General features: G+C 40.9%; 1 protein-coding gene across 2 annotated transcripts in view; it reads left to right on the forward strand.

Moving 5' to 3' along the window:
* Positions 1-15,044, forward strand: part of LOC123235499 (myosin phosphatase Rho interacting protein) — a 243,059-nt gene that overhangs the window by 208,663 nt on the left and 19,352 nt on the right. Inside the window, exons 19-22 of one of the 2 annotated variants that reach the window (XM_044661644.1) lie at positions 208-324; positions 5,167-9,021; positions 13,324-13,471; positions 14,729-14,846. In XM_044661644.1, coding sequence (XP_044517579.1) covers positions 208-324; positions 5,167-9,021; positions 13,324-13,471; positions 14,729-14,846 — 4,238 coding nt within the window. The remainder of the gene's footprint in view (positions 1-207; positions 325-5,166; positions 9,022-13,323; positions 13,472-14,728; positions 14,847-15,044) is intronic. The other variant, XM_044661652.1, reaches the window with a different exon arrangement.

Raw genomic sequence — 15,044 nt, forward strand, 5'->3', positions numbered from 1 at the left:
TCTGGCTCATTTATTCCTTAAATGATGTGATCAAAGGAACAGTCAGGTGTATTTACTAAAATTTGTAAATTCTAACAAACACTTGGTTTATCTTTGCTACAGATGAATCCAAAAATATATTTGTTGGTTTTTTCTTGTGCTTATTGCCCTGTTTTGTTTTGTTCCCCTCTCTCCTGCTATCATGGATTCTTTTCTTCTTCCCAACAGTTGGAGCAGAGCCAGAAAGAAGCCTCCGATCTCTTAGAACAGAACCGACTTTTGCAGGATCAGCTAAAGGTGGCTTTGGGTCGGGAGCAGAGTGCCAGGGAGGGCTACGTGTTGCAGGTAGGAGAGTAGAAGGGGATCTGCTCTTTCCTAATGATCTTATGCTCATTGGGCTTCAGTGTAAAGGTGCATATCATTTGTGTCCAGGTCCATTAGAAACGTGCAAAACCTGACCTCTAAACTGTGGCCTCATTTATTTCTTCAGGCCTTCCTCACATGTGGGTTGGGGATTTTTAATCAGTCATAGTCTGAGGTAAAGCCATGACACTATACCAGTGGTTCCCAAACTTTTTTGGCCTACCGCCCCCTTTCCAGAAAAAATATTACTTAGCACCCCTGGAAATTAATTTTTTTTTAATTTTAATAGCAATTAATAGGAAATATATATGTATTAATGTTTCTACCTTTTTCTTAAAATATAGTAAAGAAAGGTGTAAATTAGAAACATTGAACTTTGAAATTATGAAACTATTTATTGAACTCAGAATAGAATGTAATACAAAAAAAGTTAAAACATTCGAAATCCCAAATGCACCTGTGGCCATCACCGTCTCCCTGGATCGCTGCAGCACCCACCAGGGTGGCGCCCACTTTGGGAATCACTGCTCTATATTCAAGGAATTTGCCCAAAATTTTAGTATTTAAGAATATTTTAAAAATTGGCGGGGAGGGGCAGCTGGGTAGCTCAGTGGAGTGAGAGTCAGGCCTAGAGACAGGAGGTCCTAGGTTCAAATCTGGCCTCAGCCACTTCCCAGCTGTGTGACCCTGGGCAAGTCACTTGACCCCCATTGCCCACCCTTACCAGTCTTCCACCTATGAGAAAATACACCGAAGTACAAGGGTTTAAAAAAAAAATTGGTGGGGAAAGGCTAGAGAGGAAGGAATATATTTTGAAAAACAATTATTCTCTTTCCTTTTGACTCTCAAAGTACTCAATGAATATTTGCTATGTTTCAGTCTAATAGGCTTAATAAATTGCCTGCTATGTTCAAGGCACTTAGAATATGCTGAAGATACAAGGACAAAACAAAAAACTGGTCTCTACCTTCAAGGAATTTACAGTCAACTGTGAGAATAGAGGATGTTAATAAAATATTTTTTCTTACTTTCTCAAAATGTTTTTTACAAACATCACCTTATTTATTTTTATGATAACCTTAAAGGGTGTCCTTTAAAGGGGGTTAGGTGAGATGTTATTCCCATTTTATAGATAAGGAAACTGAGACTGAGCAGTAAAATGACTTTCTTATAGTCATGTGAATAGTGACTATATAGGAAAATAGGCAGGACTAGAAGCTCAGTTCTACAGACTTTTAACCTATATGTAATCTTTTATGATTATTTTTTAACCCTTACCTTCTGTCTTAGAATCAATACTAAGTATTGGTCCCAAGGCAGAAGAACTTAAATTTAGGCTTTTTACATCCACTAATTACTCTTAATTTTGTCTTTAAGGGCTAAATACGTTAAAAAAAATTTTTTTAGCACCCTTACCTTCTGTCTTAGAATCAAAATGAAGTGCCAGTTCCAAGACAGAAGAGTGGTAAGAGCTAGGCAATGAGGGTTAAGTGACTTGCCCAAGTCACATAGCTAGGAACTATCTGAGACCAGATTTGAACACTGAGCTACCTTGCTTGCCCCAGCTAAGCAAGTTTAATCCCACTTCCATGTGACATCTTCCTCAACTTTGATGTAACCCTTCCTCCCCAATGTCCTCTCCTAAAGGCAAAATTTTCCCAGTTCTCTCAGCTGGTCCCTATGGCATGGTATCAAGGATATCTTGGATCCTTCTTGGTTCAGAATGTTTTCCAGTTTATCAACATTATTTCAAAAACATAATGTCCACAACTGAACAAAATTAGCCAGATGTAATCTGCCCAAGAAAGAGTACACTGGGACTATCACTTCCTTTTGTCCTGGCTGTTATATCTCTAAGACTATATTAACTTTCTTGCCTACCGTATCATATAGGGAAGCATATTAAGCTCAAACCCTTAGAACTTTTTCAGATAAAATACCATTCAAACACACCTTCTTCATCTTGTACTTTTGCGGTTGAATCTCTGATTCTAATTACAATAACTTACATTTTAAAATTAACTAAATCAATTTATATTTATTCGAATTAAATTCTATTGAATCAATTGAGTTCAGTGTTCTTTCTTTTTCCCTTTACATCTTTACCTTCCATCTTAGAATCAATAATTTGCATTATTTCCTAGGCATAAAAGTGGTAAGGGCTAGGCAGTGGGAGTTAAGTGACTTGCCCAGGGTCACATAGCTAGGACATGTCTAAGGCCAGATTTGAACCTAGGACCTCTGGTCTGTAGATCTAGCTCTTAATCCACTGAGCTGCCCCCAAATCCAATATTCTTAATCCTTAATGTGTCATCTACTGTGTTTCACTACTTCTTCCAGCTTTGTGACCAGGTTTGGAAAGTACTTTAGAAACTGTCAATAATGCTAAATTAACATAAACTCTTCAAAGCTCTATAAAGAAGTTCTCTGTGTTCCCCGGATACCCTTTCCAGACAAGGAAAGATGACTGCATGTGAACCATAAAGATTAGTCTTTTCACAATGAGGTCAATTGGCAACTGAGATAGAACTTAAGGGGGAAAAAAATATTATATGTATATGGCTTGGGGACCCTCACATTTCCTCTAGAGGGGAGAGGAGTTTGAATGCTTTTTCTTAGAAACCTTTCTGGCTGCCCCCAATCTTCTGGGTCAGAACAGCTAGGGTGATGGCCCGCCTTTGAGAGGGACAAATAAGATTTTTGTGATACCAAGTGGGGTTTTTGGTTCCCTCCACCCCCACCCTACATGACCCTGCCTCACTATCTCTTCTCCTTCCCCACAAGAACAACACAGTCATAACTGTTTGTTGACAAAAACCAGATGTTTCTTTCAATTTAGTTTTTCACTGTTGCCAGCTGTGACTTCTCTCTGTGGACTCTGGCGACTGCTTTTCATAGGGTAGATCTTCCTGACTTTGCCTTTTAGCCCTAGAATTATAGATTCAAGCACAGCCATAATCTCTGTAGAGTAAAAATTAGTTCTAAATCCCAACCAAAGACCTTTTTAAGTAGAGTATGTCTTTAAGAGATTCTATACGACCAGATTCCAGTCTGGTCTAAGAATCAAGACCCTTTTTTTTTCCCCCAGGGACGATCAAACCAGAAAATGAATCAACCTGGGATGTGGGTCTAGTGACACTATTCTTCCCTCTTTCCGGCACACATTTCTTCCCTTGGCTTTTCTTCTCTCTCCTCTTTTCTTTCAGTATCATTTTTTTTTCTCTTCTCCCTCTCTCCTTTTCTCTCTGTCTTTCTCTACCTCTCTTTCTCTTTTTTCTTCCTTCCTTCCTTCCTTCCTTCCTTCTTCTTCTGACTTGACTAGTTTGAGTTTATGGACTAATAATGGCCCTTTGGGACATTCTTCCATGCTGTTTGTAGCCCTTTGATGTGATAAAATGCCTTTATCTTTCCATCTCCCTTAAATCTTTAATTTTGAGCCCAGGTTAAACTCGAACGTAGAAATAGTCATGATTTTCGGTCTCTCCATCCCATAGAAATGATACTGAAAATCAGTAAAACTGCTCTTCTATGGCCTATTTAAAACCCCTAACAGTTTGGGTTCTAAACTGAACCATTTAAATGTATGGGATCACTACTCATTAGCTGATTGGAATGTCTACAGATTAACAACAGATTTTGCACATTTGCTTACTTGATAAATACTCTTTATGGCTAACCTGGATGATTGCATAAGCCTTTCACTGAAGCCCCTAGTTTCAGTCATTGGGTACTAACTTTTCCTTTGATTTACTGCTATTACTTCTCATAATTTACCCAGTGCTTGGAGACTTTTCAAACACTAACAGGAGGCGGAAATGAACAAGCACACTTTATCATTCAGATATCATAAGGGTTGTTCAACGTCCTTTCTGGGTGGGCTCTCTGCTAACATGCTGGGAGGGCAGTCTTGCATGGTTTTGGTTTTAAGCATGGATTCTAACTAAACATAACTGAGTGTCACATCTGTGGGCTTTCCTTACCAGAAAACAGTACCACAGGCAGGCCAAATTTTTAGGCTGGGCTGCTTTTTTCATCTTTGTTTTTTTTTTTGTTTTGTTTTTTAATTTTTGGGAAATATTAGTTCTGTCTACTTTTGCATGCCTTTCATTTGTTCATTTTTTTCCTCTTTGCATGCCTCACTTTCTCGTTTTGATTTCTACAAAGGTTTGTTTGTTTTGTTGGTCATTTTTTCCCCTTATGATTCCCATCCCCCTCCATTTGTCTGCTTATAGGTTAAGATTAAATCCTCCATGTTATAGGATTTAGTAACATTTCATAAAGAAATGAGCAGCCTACAGAAATGTCATTCCAAGCAGCCATCTTCCCTTCTTGTATTTGACAGGAAGTGATGTCATTTACTTGCACGTCACTTCACTGATTTTTTTTTCTTTCAGGATTTGCTATCCAGAACTGTACACTTTTTGTTTTGCAAAACAAACAAACAAAAAATTGCAGATTTCTCCCCTCTCCCTCGTGTCCTCACTTCCGACCTTTCTCTTGTTGTTTTTGTCTTCGTTTTACTTATTGGTGTGTTCCATTTTTCAGTTTGGTTTGGTTTATTTCTCTTAGACTCTGTTATATATTAGCGCTGTTTGATGTTATTGTCCATGTTTTCTGTTTACCTGGAAGCAGTTGCTTAAAAAAAAAAAAAAACTAAGATGATTTGTTGCTTTTAAAAAAATAAAAAAATATGCAGAGGACAAAAGCCTTCCAAGATGGGCCAACCCAAGGAACTTTTCTATGGTCCATCCTGACCAGAGGTGTGACACTCAGAATTGAACACCAAGAGTGTTACTAATTTAATATTTGATCAATTTTTTTAAGACTGAGGTGGCCACCTCACCATCCGGTGCCTGGCAGAGGCTCCATAAAGTCAATCAAGATCTCCAAAATGAGCTTGAAACCCAATGCCAGCGCCAGGAGTTGATCAATCATCAAATTCAGTCCCTGAAACGTAGTTACGGGGAGGCAAAGGACATCATCCGGCACCACGAGGCTGAAATCCAAAGGTTGCAGGCAAGACTGAGCAATGCCGCCGCAGAGCTGTCTATCAAAGAGCAGACTCTGGCCAAGCTCAAGAGTGATTTAAAGATGGAAAAGGAAAAAGTCACCGAGCAGCTGGAAGAGTGGCAGCAAAGTGAAAACACCCTAAGTTTCCAGCTGAGGGTAAGCGAGCAGCAGCTCCGAAGTGCAGAAGCCCTGCTCCTTGAGAAGACGCAAGAACTGAGGGATCTAGAAATGCAGCAGGCCTTACACCGCGACCATCAGAAGGAGGTGCAGAGGCTCCAGGACAGAATCGCCGACCTCAGCCAGCAGCTCGGGGCTAGGGAACAGGCTCAGGCACTCATGGAGGAGAAGCTACAGAAGAATTATGAGCTTCTCTTGGAAAGCTGTGAGAAGGAAAAACAGGCTTTGCTGCAGAACCTGAAGGAGGTTGAGGATAAGGCCTGTGAGTATGAGGACCAGCTCCAAGACCATGAGCAGCAGATGGAAATCCTTCAAAAGGAGAAGCTAAGTGCAAAATTTGAAGGCAGTGAGATCGTTCATCAGTTGGAGGAGCAGCTGGAGATGAAGGAGGCCAGCATCCAGAAGCTCGCCGAACACATCCAGACTCTTCAGGAGGAACGAGACGAAATTAAGCAACGGTTCTCAGAGCTGATGAATCAGGTTGCAGAGTCTGACAACAAAGTGGCTAAACTACAAGAAAAACTCAAGTCCTGGGAGGTGGATTATCAGACCCTGGAGCACTCTTATCAGAAAGTGTTGGCTCAGTTCCAGGGTGTGCACACGGTCCTGAAAGAAAAGGAAGATGAACTACAACATATCAAGGAAATGCATGAGAAAATTCTGGAAAAGAAAGACCAGGACCTCCATGAGGCTCTGGTGAAAATGGCTGCTTTGGGGGGCAGCCTGGAAGAAACAGAAATGAAGCTCTTCCGTGCAAAGGAGGAGCTGTTAAGAAAGGCTACAGACAGCAGCAGCAAGGACCCGGAAGAGCCGTGTGCTAGACCGGACTTGCAAGAGGACAGCCCTGCCGATCTGGGGCCACATGTACAAGCTCCAGGAGCACTGCTGGGTCCTTACCATCCACCCCTGCAAAATGAAGAAGCTGGTCAGAGGGAAGCATGTGGTGAGCCCTCTGAGCGAGGCCCGGAAGACGTCATAGCCCCACTCAAGCCAACAGAGCCTCAAGACCAACAGGGGTATCAGAAAAACATTGGGAAAACTGATGGAGGAGCCCCAGGGGCTAAAAGGCAGAGAATTCGCTTTTCTAGCATCCAGTGCCAAAAATACATTCATCCAGAAGGGTCAGAGAAGAACTGGACAAGTAGCACATCTTCAGATACCAGCCAGGATCGGTCACTCTCAGAGGAGAGCATGTCATCAGAGCCTGTGACTAGCTGTATCTCATCTGGAGTCAGTGACCCTGAAACTTATCTTTCCATTATACATTCCTTAGAAACCAAGCTTTATATCACTGAAGAAAAGCTCAAAGATGTGACTATGAAACTGGAGAGTCAACAAGGCCAAAATCAAGAGACGTTAATTGCCCTTCACCACCAGTGGGCTGGTACAGAATCACAGCTTCACGAACAGTTACAAGCTAGTTTGTCCCAAGTTGGTGCCTTGGTTTCCCAGCTAGAAAATGAAAGGCAAGAAAAGCTAAAGATGGTAGAAAACCATGTTGGTGAGCTGGGGGACTTCCAAATAAAAAACAGTCAGGCTCTAACCTGTTTAGAGAAATGCAGGGAACAGCTAAGATCTTTGCCAAAGGCTGAAAAAGAACAAGAACAAGATTTGTGTATGGCCACTTTGGCCAGCCTGGAGACCACTTTATCAAATGCAATTCAGGTTTTACATCATTTGCCATCCTCTGCAAAGGACACAAGTCCAGCTCATCTTGGAGAAGGCACTTCATTCAATGAAGGTAAATCAACTTTACAGGTACAACCCCAGGTCCTTGAACTGACGGAACAAGAGCAGTTGAGGTTACTTTCTCAGAGAATAGCTTTCGAAGCTTCCTTAATAAATCAGATAGCCGAGTCCTTAAAAAATGCAAATTCTGATATTTCCCATATTCTCCAAGAGATTTATCTGACAGCAAAGGTGGCAATGGAACCCACACACGTGGTTAACACAGCTGCGACTTTAGCAGATACCTTGTCTAAAAAACTATTACTGGAAGGTGAGTTTTGGAACCAGGTAGAGGAGCTAAGTAAGCATCTAGAACCACACAGGGAAGGGGAAGCAAATAAATCAGAAGCCAACCATTTCAGTTTTCCACAAGACCTCATCACAGCAGTAGCAGATACCACATTGATTAGGGCAGAGCTTGGCTTGACGGCGCAGTCAATGAGGGAGTCATTTTACCAAAAGTTAGAGAGTATTGAAGACAACCTCAACAGGACGAGAATTGCACTTCGACAGCATAAGTGTGTGCTAGGTGAAATCCTGAAAGCCTACAGGACTCCCGATTTCGAAAGGGTAATGCAACAGATTTCAGACACCTTCGGTTTTCCCGACAGTGTTACGGGAGAGCTGCCAGTAGCTGGGGACTGGAGCTCGTCAGAGATGCTGCCATGTCCAGACTCGGGTGGATCACAGGAGTGCCCCGACTTGCTGGATCAGAGCAGCTCAGCCCTTCATGAGCAGATTGCCCAGCAGCTGAAGGACAGAGCTCGTGTCTTAGAGGAAATAGCTTCTGCTCTCCTATCGCTTCCTCCTGTGGAGTCCATGAGTGACTGTCAGCAGCTTCTCAAGGCTTCACAGAGCCTTTCATATTTCAGTTGCTTAAGTCACCTTGGCCATTATTCTTCTTTATTAGTTCAAGATGCAATCATTCAGGCTCAGGTTTGTTACTCAGTCTGCAAAATGAGGCTAGAGTATGAAAGAGAGCTCAGGTTTTATAAAGAGTCCTGGAAGAACAGCACGGATGCCTCCTACCATGAACCAACACAGGCCATTGTTGCCCTTCGGATGGAATATGAGGAACTTCTTCACAAGCAGAAAAGTGAGTACCTGGAAGTGATTTCCATTATTGAAAGGGAAAATGATGAGCTGAAAGCAAAAGTTGCTCAGCTAGATTGTCAGCAGCGGTGCTTGGAAGAAGTGGAAAGTAAACACAGCGAAAGCATCTTTGCTCTGCAGGATAGATACGAAGAGGAAATCCGAAGTGTGGTGGAACAGTTAAACAGCACCAAGAATACTTTGCAGGCTGAGAGAACCAGGGTCCTAAGCCAACTAGATGCATCAGTTAAAGATAAGCAGGATATGGAAAGGTTTCATGTGGAGCAAATGCAGACCCTCGAGGACAAATTTCAGCTGAAGATAAAAGAATTGCAGATGATTCATGAAGAAGAGCTTCGGACCTTGCAGGAACACTATACTCAGAACTTGCAGTGTTTACAAGAAACGCTTAACCATTACCAAAGGCAGAACCCAGAAGTACCGTCTTCCACAGAACCCCAGAGCATACATCACATGTGGCCCACAGACCAACTAGATGGTGCAATGCTAGTGACAGAGGGTGAGCCAGATTCTATGACCGGGCTGAGAGAACGCATCCGAGAGCTGGAGGCCAAGATGAATGCCATGAGAGAAGAACTGGAACATAAAGACCTGGAAGGAAATGCCTCAACTCTGAGGGAAAAATACCAAAAAGACTTTGAGAATCTTAAGGTTTTGGAAGCATCATTTAATTTACAAAATATTTATTGGGGAGAATGTTTCCCTTTTAAATAATGCAATGTTCCTGTTTGCTAGGGGAAGAATTTTCCTGATACATTTTGGCTTTTAGGTTGGAATTAAGTGATGGCTTGATTCTAAGTTAAATGCCTTGAAAAAAATGGATACATTTTCAATCTTGCTAGCTACAAGTGTTATTTGTTTGCCATGACGCAATCTCCTTGCATTGCTCAGGGCTTCTGGTTAATGGTCTTTCTGTTTGATCTTTAGCAAAAGGATAAGAGAAAAATAGCTTCTCTTTGGATTGATTCCCTAAGAGGAAAGCTTTTGGTCATTTTTCTCAGGGTGGGTTGGGGAGCTGCTTTTCCCAGAGAAGAACGGCCAATGGTGAAAGTACATCTCAGTGGCTTTTTCCTATTGTTTTATCAGACACGAACATTGCATAATGTTTTCCCTTCTGCTTGAGATGCTCCTTTCATGACTTCCCTAAGAAAGCAGTTTGGCATTTTAGAGTTTGCTTTTCCTCTCTTTTCCTTTCTCTAAACTCCCTTCCCACCCTCTGGCTTGATAAAAGAGCTGACCTCAGTCTAGACCCCTATTTTTGAGATCTTTTTAGAATTAAGGTTTATGAATTAAGGCTACCTATGCTAAAGGGTAATTCAAAGATCTGTTTTATGATTGATAATTCTAAACGAATTTTATGGGGGTTTTCACTGAAATAAGATTTTTTGCAAGACAAACAGTGTACGGTTAGTAGTACCTTAATTCCATGCTTGATTGGACTGGAGGTTTCCTTCGTGAGAACATGTCTTTTCTTGCCCCACATGGGTTTAAGTTACCTATTTCCTTTTTCTATCAACTCCGAAAAATAACCTTTTCCTCTCCTTGCCTTCATGATGATGATTTAAGTCAATGCACCATCCTTTGCATGCAAAGGTAATAATAGTACATAGTAGTTATGTCCTTTGATTTATGCCTGTAATGGTGGTGGCTTATACCAAACCATCCACACTCTCCCACCCAGTTCCTCTAGTTAGCAGGGAACGTAATTTGCAAGTGGCTGCTCAGGGTTTAGAGTTCAACTTGTAGCCAGGGAACGACTCATTCTTCCTATTTTTAAAGGGAATTGGCCTCTGCTGTGTTCTAACCAGATACATTGACCAGCCCAAATAACTTATATAATGGCCTTCTCTGAAGTAATCAAAACATTGATCTGAAATCTTTGTCTGCCTTTAACTTCCTTTTCTCTAGAGGCCACAGAATTCCAATTTCCTAGGAACATAGTCCCCAAGTGAGCTCCCCAGAATGTGTTGCTTTCTGTATTTAAAAGCTTTAAAACTTTAAAAAGACCAGTCTCTTTCCTTTATGGCACAGTTGCCCCAACAGCACTCTTAGTCGAATACCCAGGAGCCTTTTTTGCTCCTGGCAGACCCTGACAATCTCTCCTGCTAGACTCTGTAGCCAGGATCCAGATTGGATCTGTTTCATCACTCCCACTCTGAGAATGCAGATAGAAATCATCAGCTTCACTTGTAAGGAAGACTGACCTGAAGTACAACCCTGCTCCATGCAAAACACAAGCATATAGCTGTATTGAGTCTGAGAAATGGAGAAGATTGTACTAGATTGAGAAAATACTCATGGACAGTGGTCCAGGGAATATTTACAATCATCCCTCTGATTACATTTGGAGTAGCTCTATGATATTCAGTGCAAACGAGGAAATAAATCATTGGAGCCTTTTAAAATTAAAAGGAGTCATTTACCTTAAAGCTTTCTGTTCATCTAAACTTCTGCAGAGGTCAGAAAAATAGTATTCCTTGTTTATATATACTGAATAGAGTTAAGCTTCCTCTTCATGGGACCTAAGAGAGCCTTCCTGTGAAGGTTGATTGCCTCCCATTTATAATATCTATCTAGATATACATATGTGTGTATATGTATACACACATACATATTCACGAATGCATATACAGGGCTAATACTGAGCAACATCACGCTACTAGTTAGCAAGAAATCAGAAAGGGAAAAATGTTTCAGGATGAAAAAGTAGCCAAAGGATCAGACCCAGATACTATTCACATAATGGTGACATCAAATTGGCCAAGTGTCTTCATGACTGAGATATGTCTAGTTAAAAAAATCTCTTTTTGACCTTAAGTTAATTTGTGTTTTGTCATCATAGCTCTGTGTCTGGCTTTTCCAGATCGTTTTTATAAAGCTCTTTGACATACTTAGAATGCAAAAAAAATTATATGCTTGACAGCTTAGTTAGGTCTGTTGTTCCATTGAGTAATCATGTTGAGAGGTGGCTTGTGCACTGGGAAGGTACGTCTTCCTTCTGGGAAGGTTCCAGAAGACCCTTTTCTGAGGTCCTTATGATCATGCCTCTCTCCTTGAGCCCTTCTTTGATTCAGAATGATCATTTCAATTACAGAAATCTTCAATTGAAATGACTAGGTCATCTTCTGAAAAGGGAAAGAAGTGCAAAGAAGCAGCAAAAGCTCAAGTAGGATTCACAAAAAGTAGGAAAAGCCACTTTTATGGTGCCCAATAAGAAATGTACAGAAAAGGACATGACACAAGAGGAAATACTAAAATGGATTCTAGAATTTACTCAAGAGTTTGGCAGTTAAGCAATCTGACTATCTCTAGAAAGGCCTGCTGCAGCTGTATCAAGTGTAACTATTACTTTAGGGACCAAAATAAAAGTATCCAAGGATATTTTATAGTTTGCCATGGATAGATGACCTCAAATCTACAGTCCAACAAGTGTGCAACTACCATGTCAATTTTTGTTTTGTCAGTCTTTCCTTTTTTAAAAAAAGTTACTGCCTATCCTAACAGAAACCTGGCATCTGAAAGATTATTCAGGATCTAGAAGGGAAAATGTGTCAGTACATTGAAACACAGAGTCAATTTTTTCTCCCAATGTCACCTTCAGAACTGAGCTGATACCATCATTTAAATGGAGACCAGGCAGAAATTTCCATCCTGAAATTATGGAACTGTTGTACAATTTCCTGGTGAAGACTTGTGTCCTTCACAGTTTGAAAATAGTGAACCACACCCAAATGAATTTTCATCTATTAAAAAGTCATCAGGTTAAATATCATGGCACCGACTAGCTCCAGTTTGCCTTCCTGAGCCTGAAAAGGCACTAAGACCTTATTTATACTGAGTGTAGATACAGAATGCCAGTAATGACTTCTGTAAGCAATTTAAGTTCCATTACTAGTAATCTTTTAAAATTACTTGAAAATTTGAAATGTGGTATCAAACTGGAGTTTGAAAGGGCATAAAACATAAAATTCAAGTTGTAAAACACCTGAGAAATCATCTGCTCCAATTTCTTTATTTTCCATAAGAGGAAACCAAAGCTCAGGATGATGGAACCCAAGGTCAGCACAAGTAGTTTGGGGGCAAAGTTGAGAGCAGAATCCAAGACTCTTGATTCTAGTCCAATGTGTTTTCCATTAAATAATGAGACTGAGCAATAGAGTCTGGACTGAATTTTTTTTTAAGTATTAAACACAGTTTACAAATTCTGCTTTCCATTTCTTGCACCAGAATCCCTTGAGATTTCACTTTAAAACCCAAACCTTATATAATTAACTTTCTTAATTTATCTGCCAACTTCCTTACCCTTTCTTTTTGTCCTCTATTCCCAACTCTTACCCACTCTACAATCTATTTTAAAGAGGAAACACATGAGCTTTGTACCTGATAGGGATGAGGTTTAAAATGATTACATAGAAATAAAACTTTTTTTTTCCACTGAAAAAGCTTTTCTTTAAAAAAAATTTTTTTTAAACCCTTGCTACTTTCTGTCCTGGCCACAACTCTTAAGACAGAAGGGCAAGGACTAAGCAATCAGGGTTAAGGGACTTAGCCAGGGTTACACAGCCAGGAAGTGTCTGAGGCCACCTTTGAGTCCTCCCAACTCCAGACCTGGCTCTCTATCCACTTTGCCACCTAGTTAGCCCTTCCTCAAATTTTTGACAGGTGAAAAGCTCCTCTTAGCATGCGTGACAATTGAAAATGCCTCTACAACTCTCCTTTGCCCAGTCTAGCTCTTCTACCTTTTTCCTCCCTGCAGCCAGTTTATGCATGTGCTCTCAATCACTGCATCTTCAGTAGTACTCTGCCACTGGACATGATTTTGGTGAATGATGTGAGTCTGCTGCAAGAGGGCTGGCTTGAAGAATATTGCTTGCTTTATAGACTGGCACCCTGACTTAGATCTGAAGGAGAAAAAAAAAAATAGAAGCACAAAGTCCTTTTTGCATTTTGTAGGCAACATGTGAACGAGGGTTTGCTGCTATGGAAGAGACGCATCAGAAGAAGATAGAAGATCTACAAAGGCAGCACCAGCGGGAACTGGAGAAACTGCGAGAAGAGAAAGATCGCCTGTTGGCAGAAGAAACAGCTGCTACCATATCAGGTAGTCTTGCTGTAACTTGGATCTTCCTTTTACCTTGATGAGATCTAGTTAAGACTAGATAAAGTATCACTTACTAAGTTCTAATGCTATTTCAGAGCCTGGGATTTTCAGTTAGTTCCTAGAGAAGCTATTAATTTTTTCCTTGGAAAAAGTGCTGGTGTTAGGAGACTTTTGAGATTTTCCAGAGTGCCCAGGACTGGTGCGGCTGTGAGGTAGCAGGGCCATGAGGCTTAAACTTACTTCCAACAACACTCTGGAATCCACTGTAATGTCTTAGCGGGAGGCTTTCCTTAGCTGGGCTGCCCTCCAACAGGTGGCTTTTATCCTTCAGCCTCCAGTGACCCTCACTCGGCCTCATTCCTGGCTCTGCATCTGCTCTTGGCTCCATACCCTTTTGGCTATTACCCATTTGGCTTAGACCGTTTGGTATGCCTTTAAACTTTACAGTAATTGAACAGACACAAGAATGTGAAACCCTAAAGAAAAGTCCTGTATAAACTGATCACAGTGAAGTGGCCCCCAAAAGAGGATTCCCCAAAATGTCCATGACAAAAGATGGGTAGAGCTCTTGCTTCATAAGATACTCCAACTTTTTCTAAGTTCAGAAATGCTTTGTCCCAGGCAAGCGCCACCAAATTTATTTTGGTTTTACCCTTCTTTTGAAGCATAGTATTAGTCATGCCTGAAATTAATTACTATTTCCAAACAAGACTTACCATTTTTGTCCTAAGGATGAAAATACACCAATCCTAAAAGCCACTTATAAAAAAATTCCATTGTTTAGAAACCAGTGTTTGAATCCAACAATTATCTTATTAGCCCCATTCTCCTCCAACTTAAAAAAAAAAAGAAAGAAGAAAGGAAACAGCATCCCCTCATTTGTGTAGGAAAAAAACCTTTTCTCCATTCCTCCCCTTATAAAGCAGGGGTGTGATAGCCTCTCACTTCTTTGTAAAGCTGAAGAGCGCTGCCTTTTGCCATTTGAATCCATGCTAACCTATGATCTATAATTTGAAAATCCAAGACTGCTTGCTGACTCATAGAAAATTCAATCATTTTTTAAAAATCTCTTGCAACATTTTATTACTATTTGCCACATGAACTAACTGGGAGAAAATAAGTTACTCAGGAAGGTTGCTAGTTTAATCTGAAAAGATAAAACAAACGAAAAACACCACCCTTTTCCAGACCAGCTTGAAACAAAGAACAGTCACCCCACTCCCTTCCAATTAATAAGCTTCTTTTCACTTTTTATAGCAATTGAGGCCATGAAGAATGCTCATCGGGAAGAAATGGAGCGGGAGCTGGAGAAAACCCATCGCTCACAGATCAGCAGTGTCAATTCAGATATTGAGGCTCTGAGGAGACAGTACCTGTACGTTGGGTGTTGTGTTTTGTTGTTTAGGCATGTGGGTGTGCATTCAGAGGAGAGGAGAGGCCTGAAAGATGAGACAGACAGACAAATAGGCAGGCAGGCAGACAGACTGACTGACTGACTGACTGACTTTCTGTTATAGGGCCACCTCAGTGGCAAGTGTTTCCACACAACTGGTAAATTTGACCTAGTTAGCTC

The sequence above is a fragment of the Gracilinanus agilis genome, chromosome 1 (assembly GCF_016433145.1).
Source record: "Gracilinanus agilis isolate LMUSP501 chromosome 1, AgileGrace, whole genome shotgun sequence".
Classification (NCBI taxonomy): Eukaryota; Metazoa; Chordata; class Mammalia; order Didelphimorphia; family Didelphidae; genus Gracilinanus; species Gracilinanus agilis.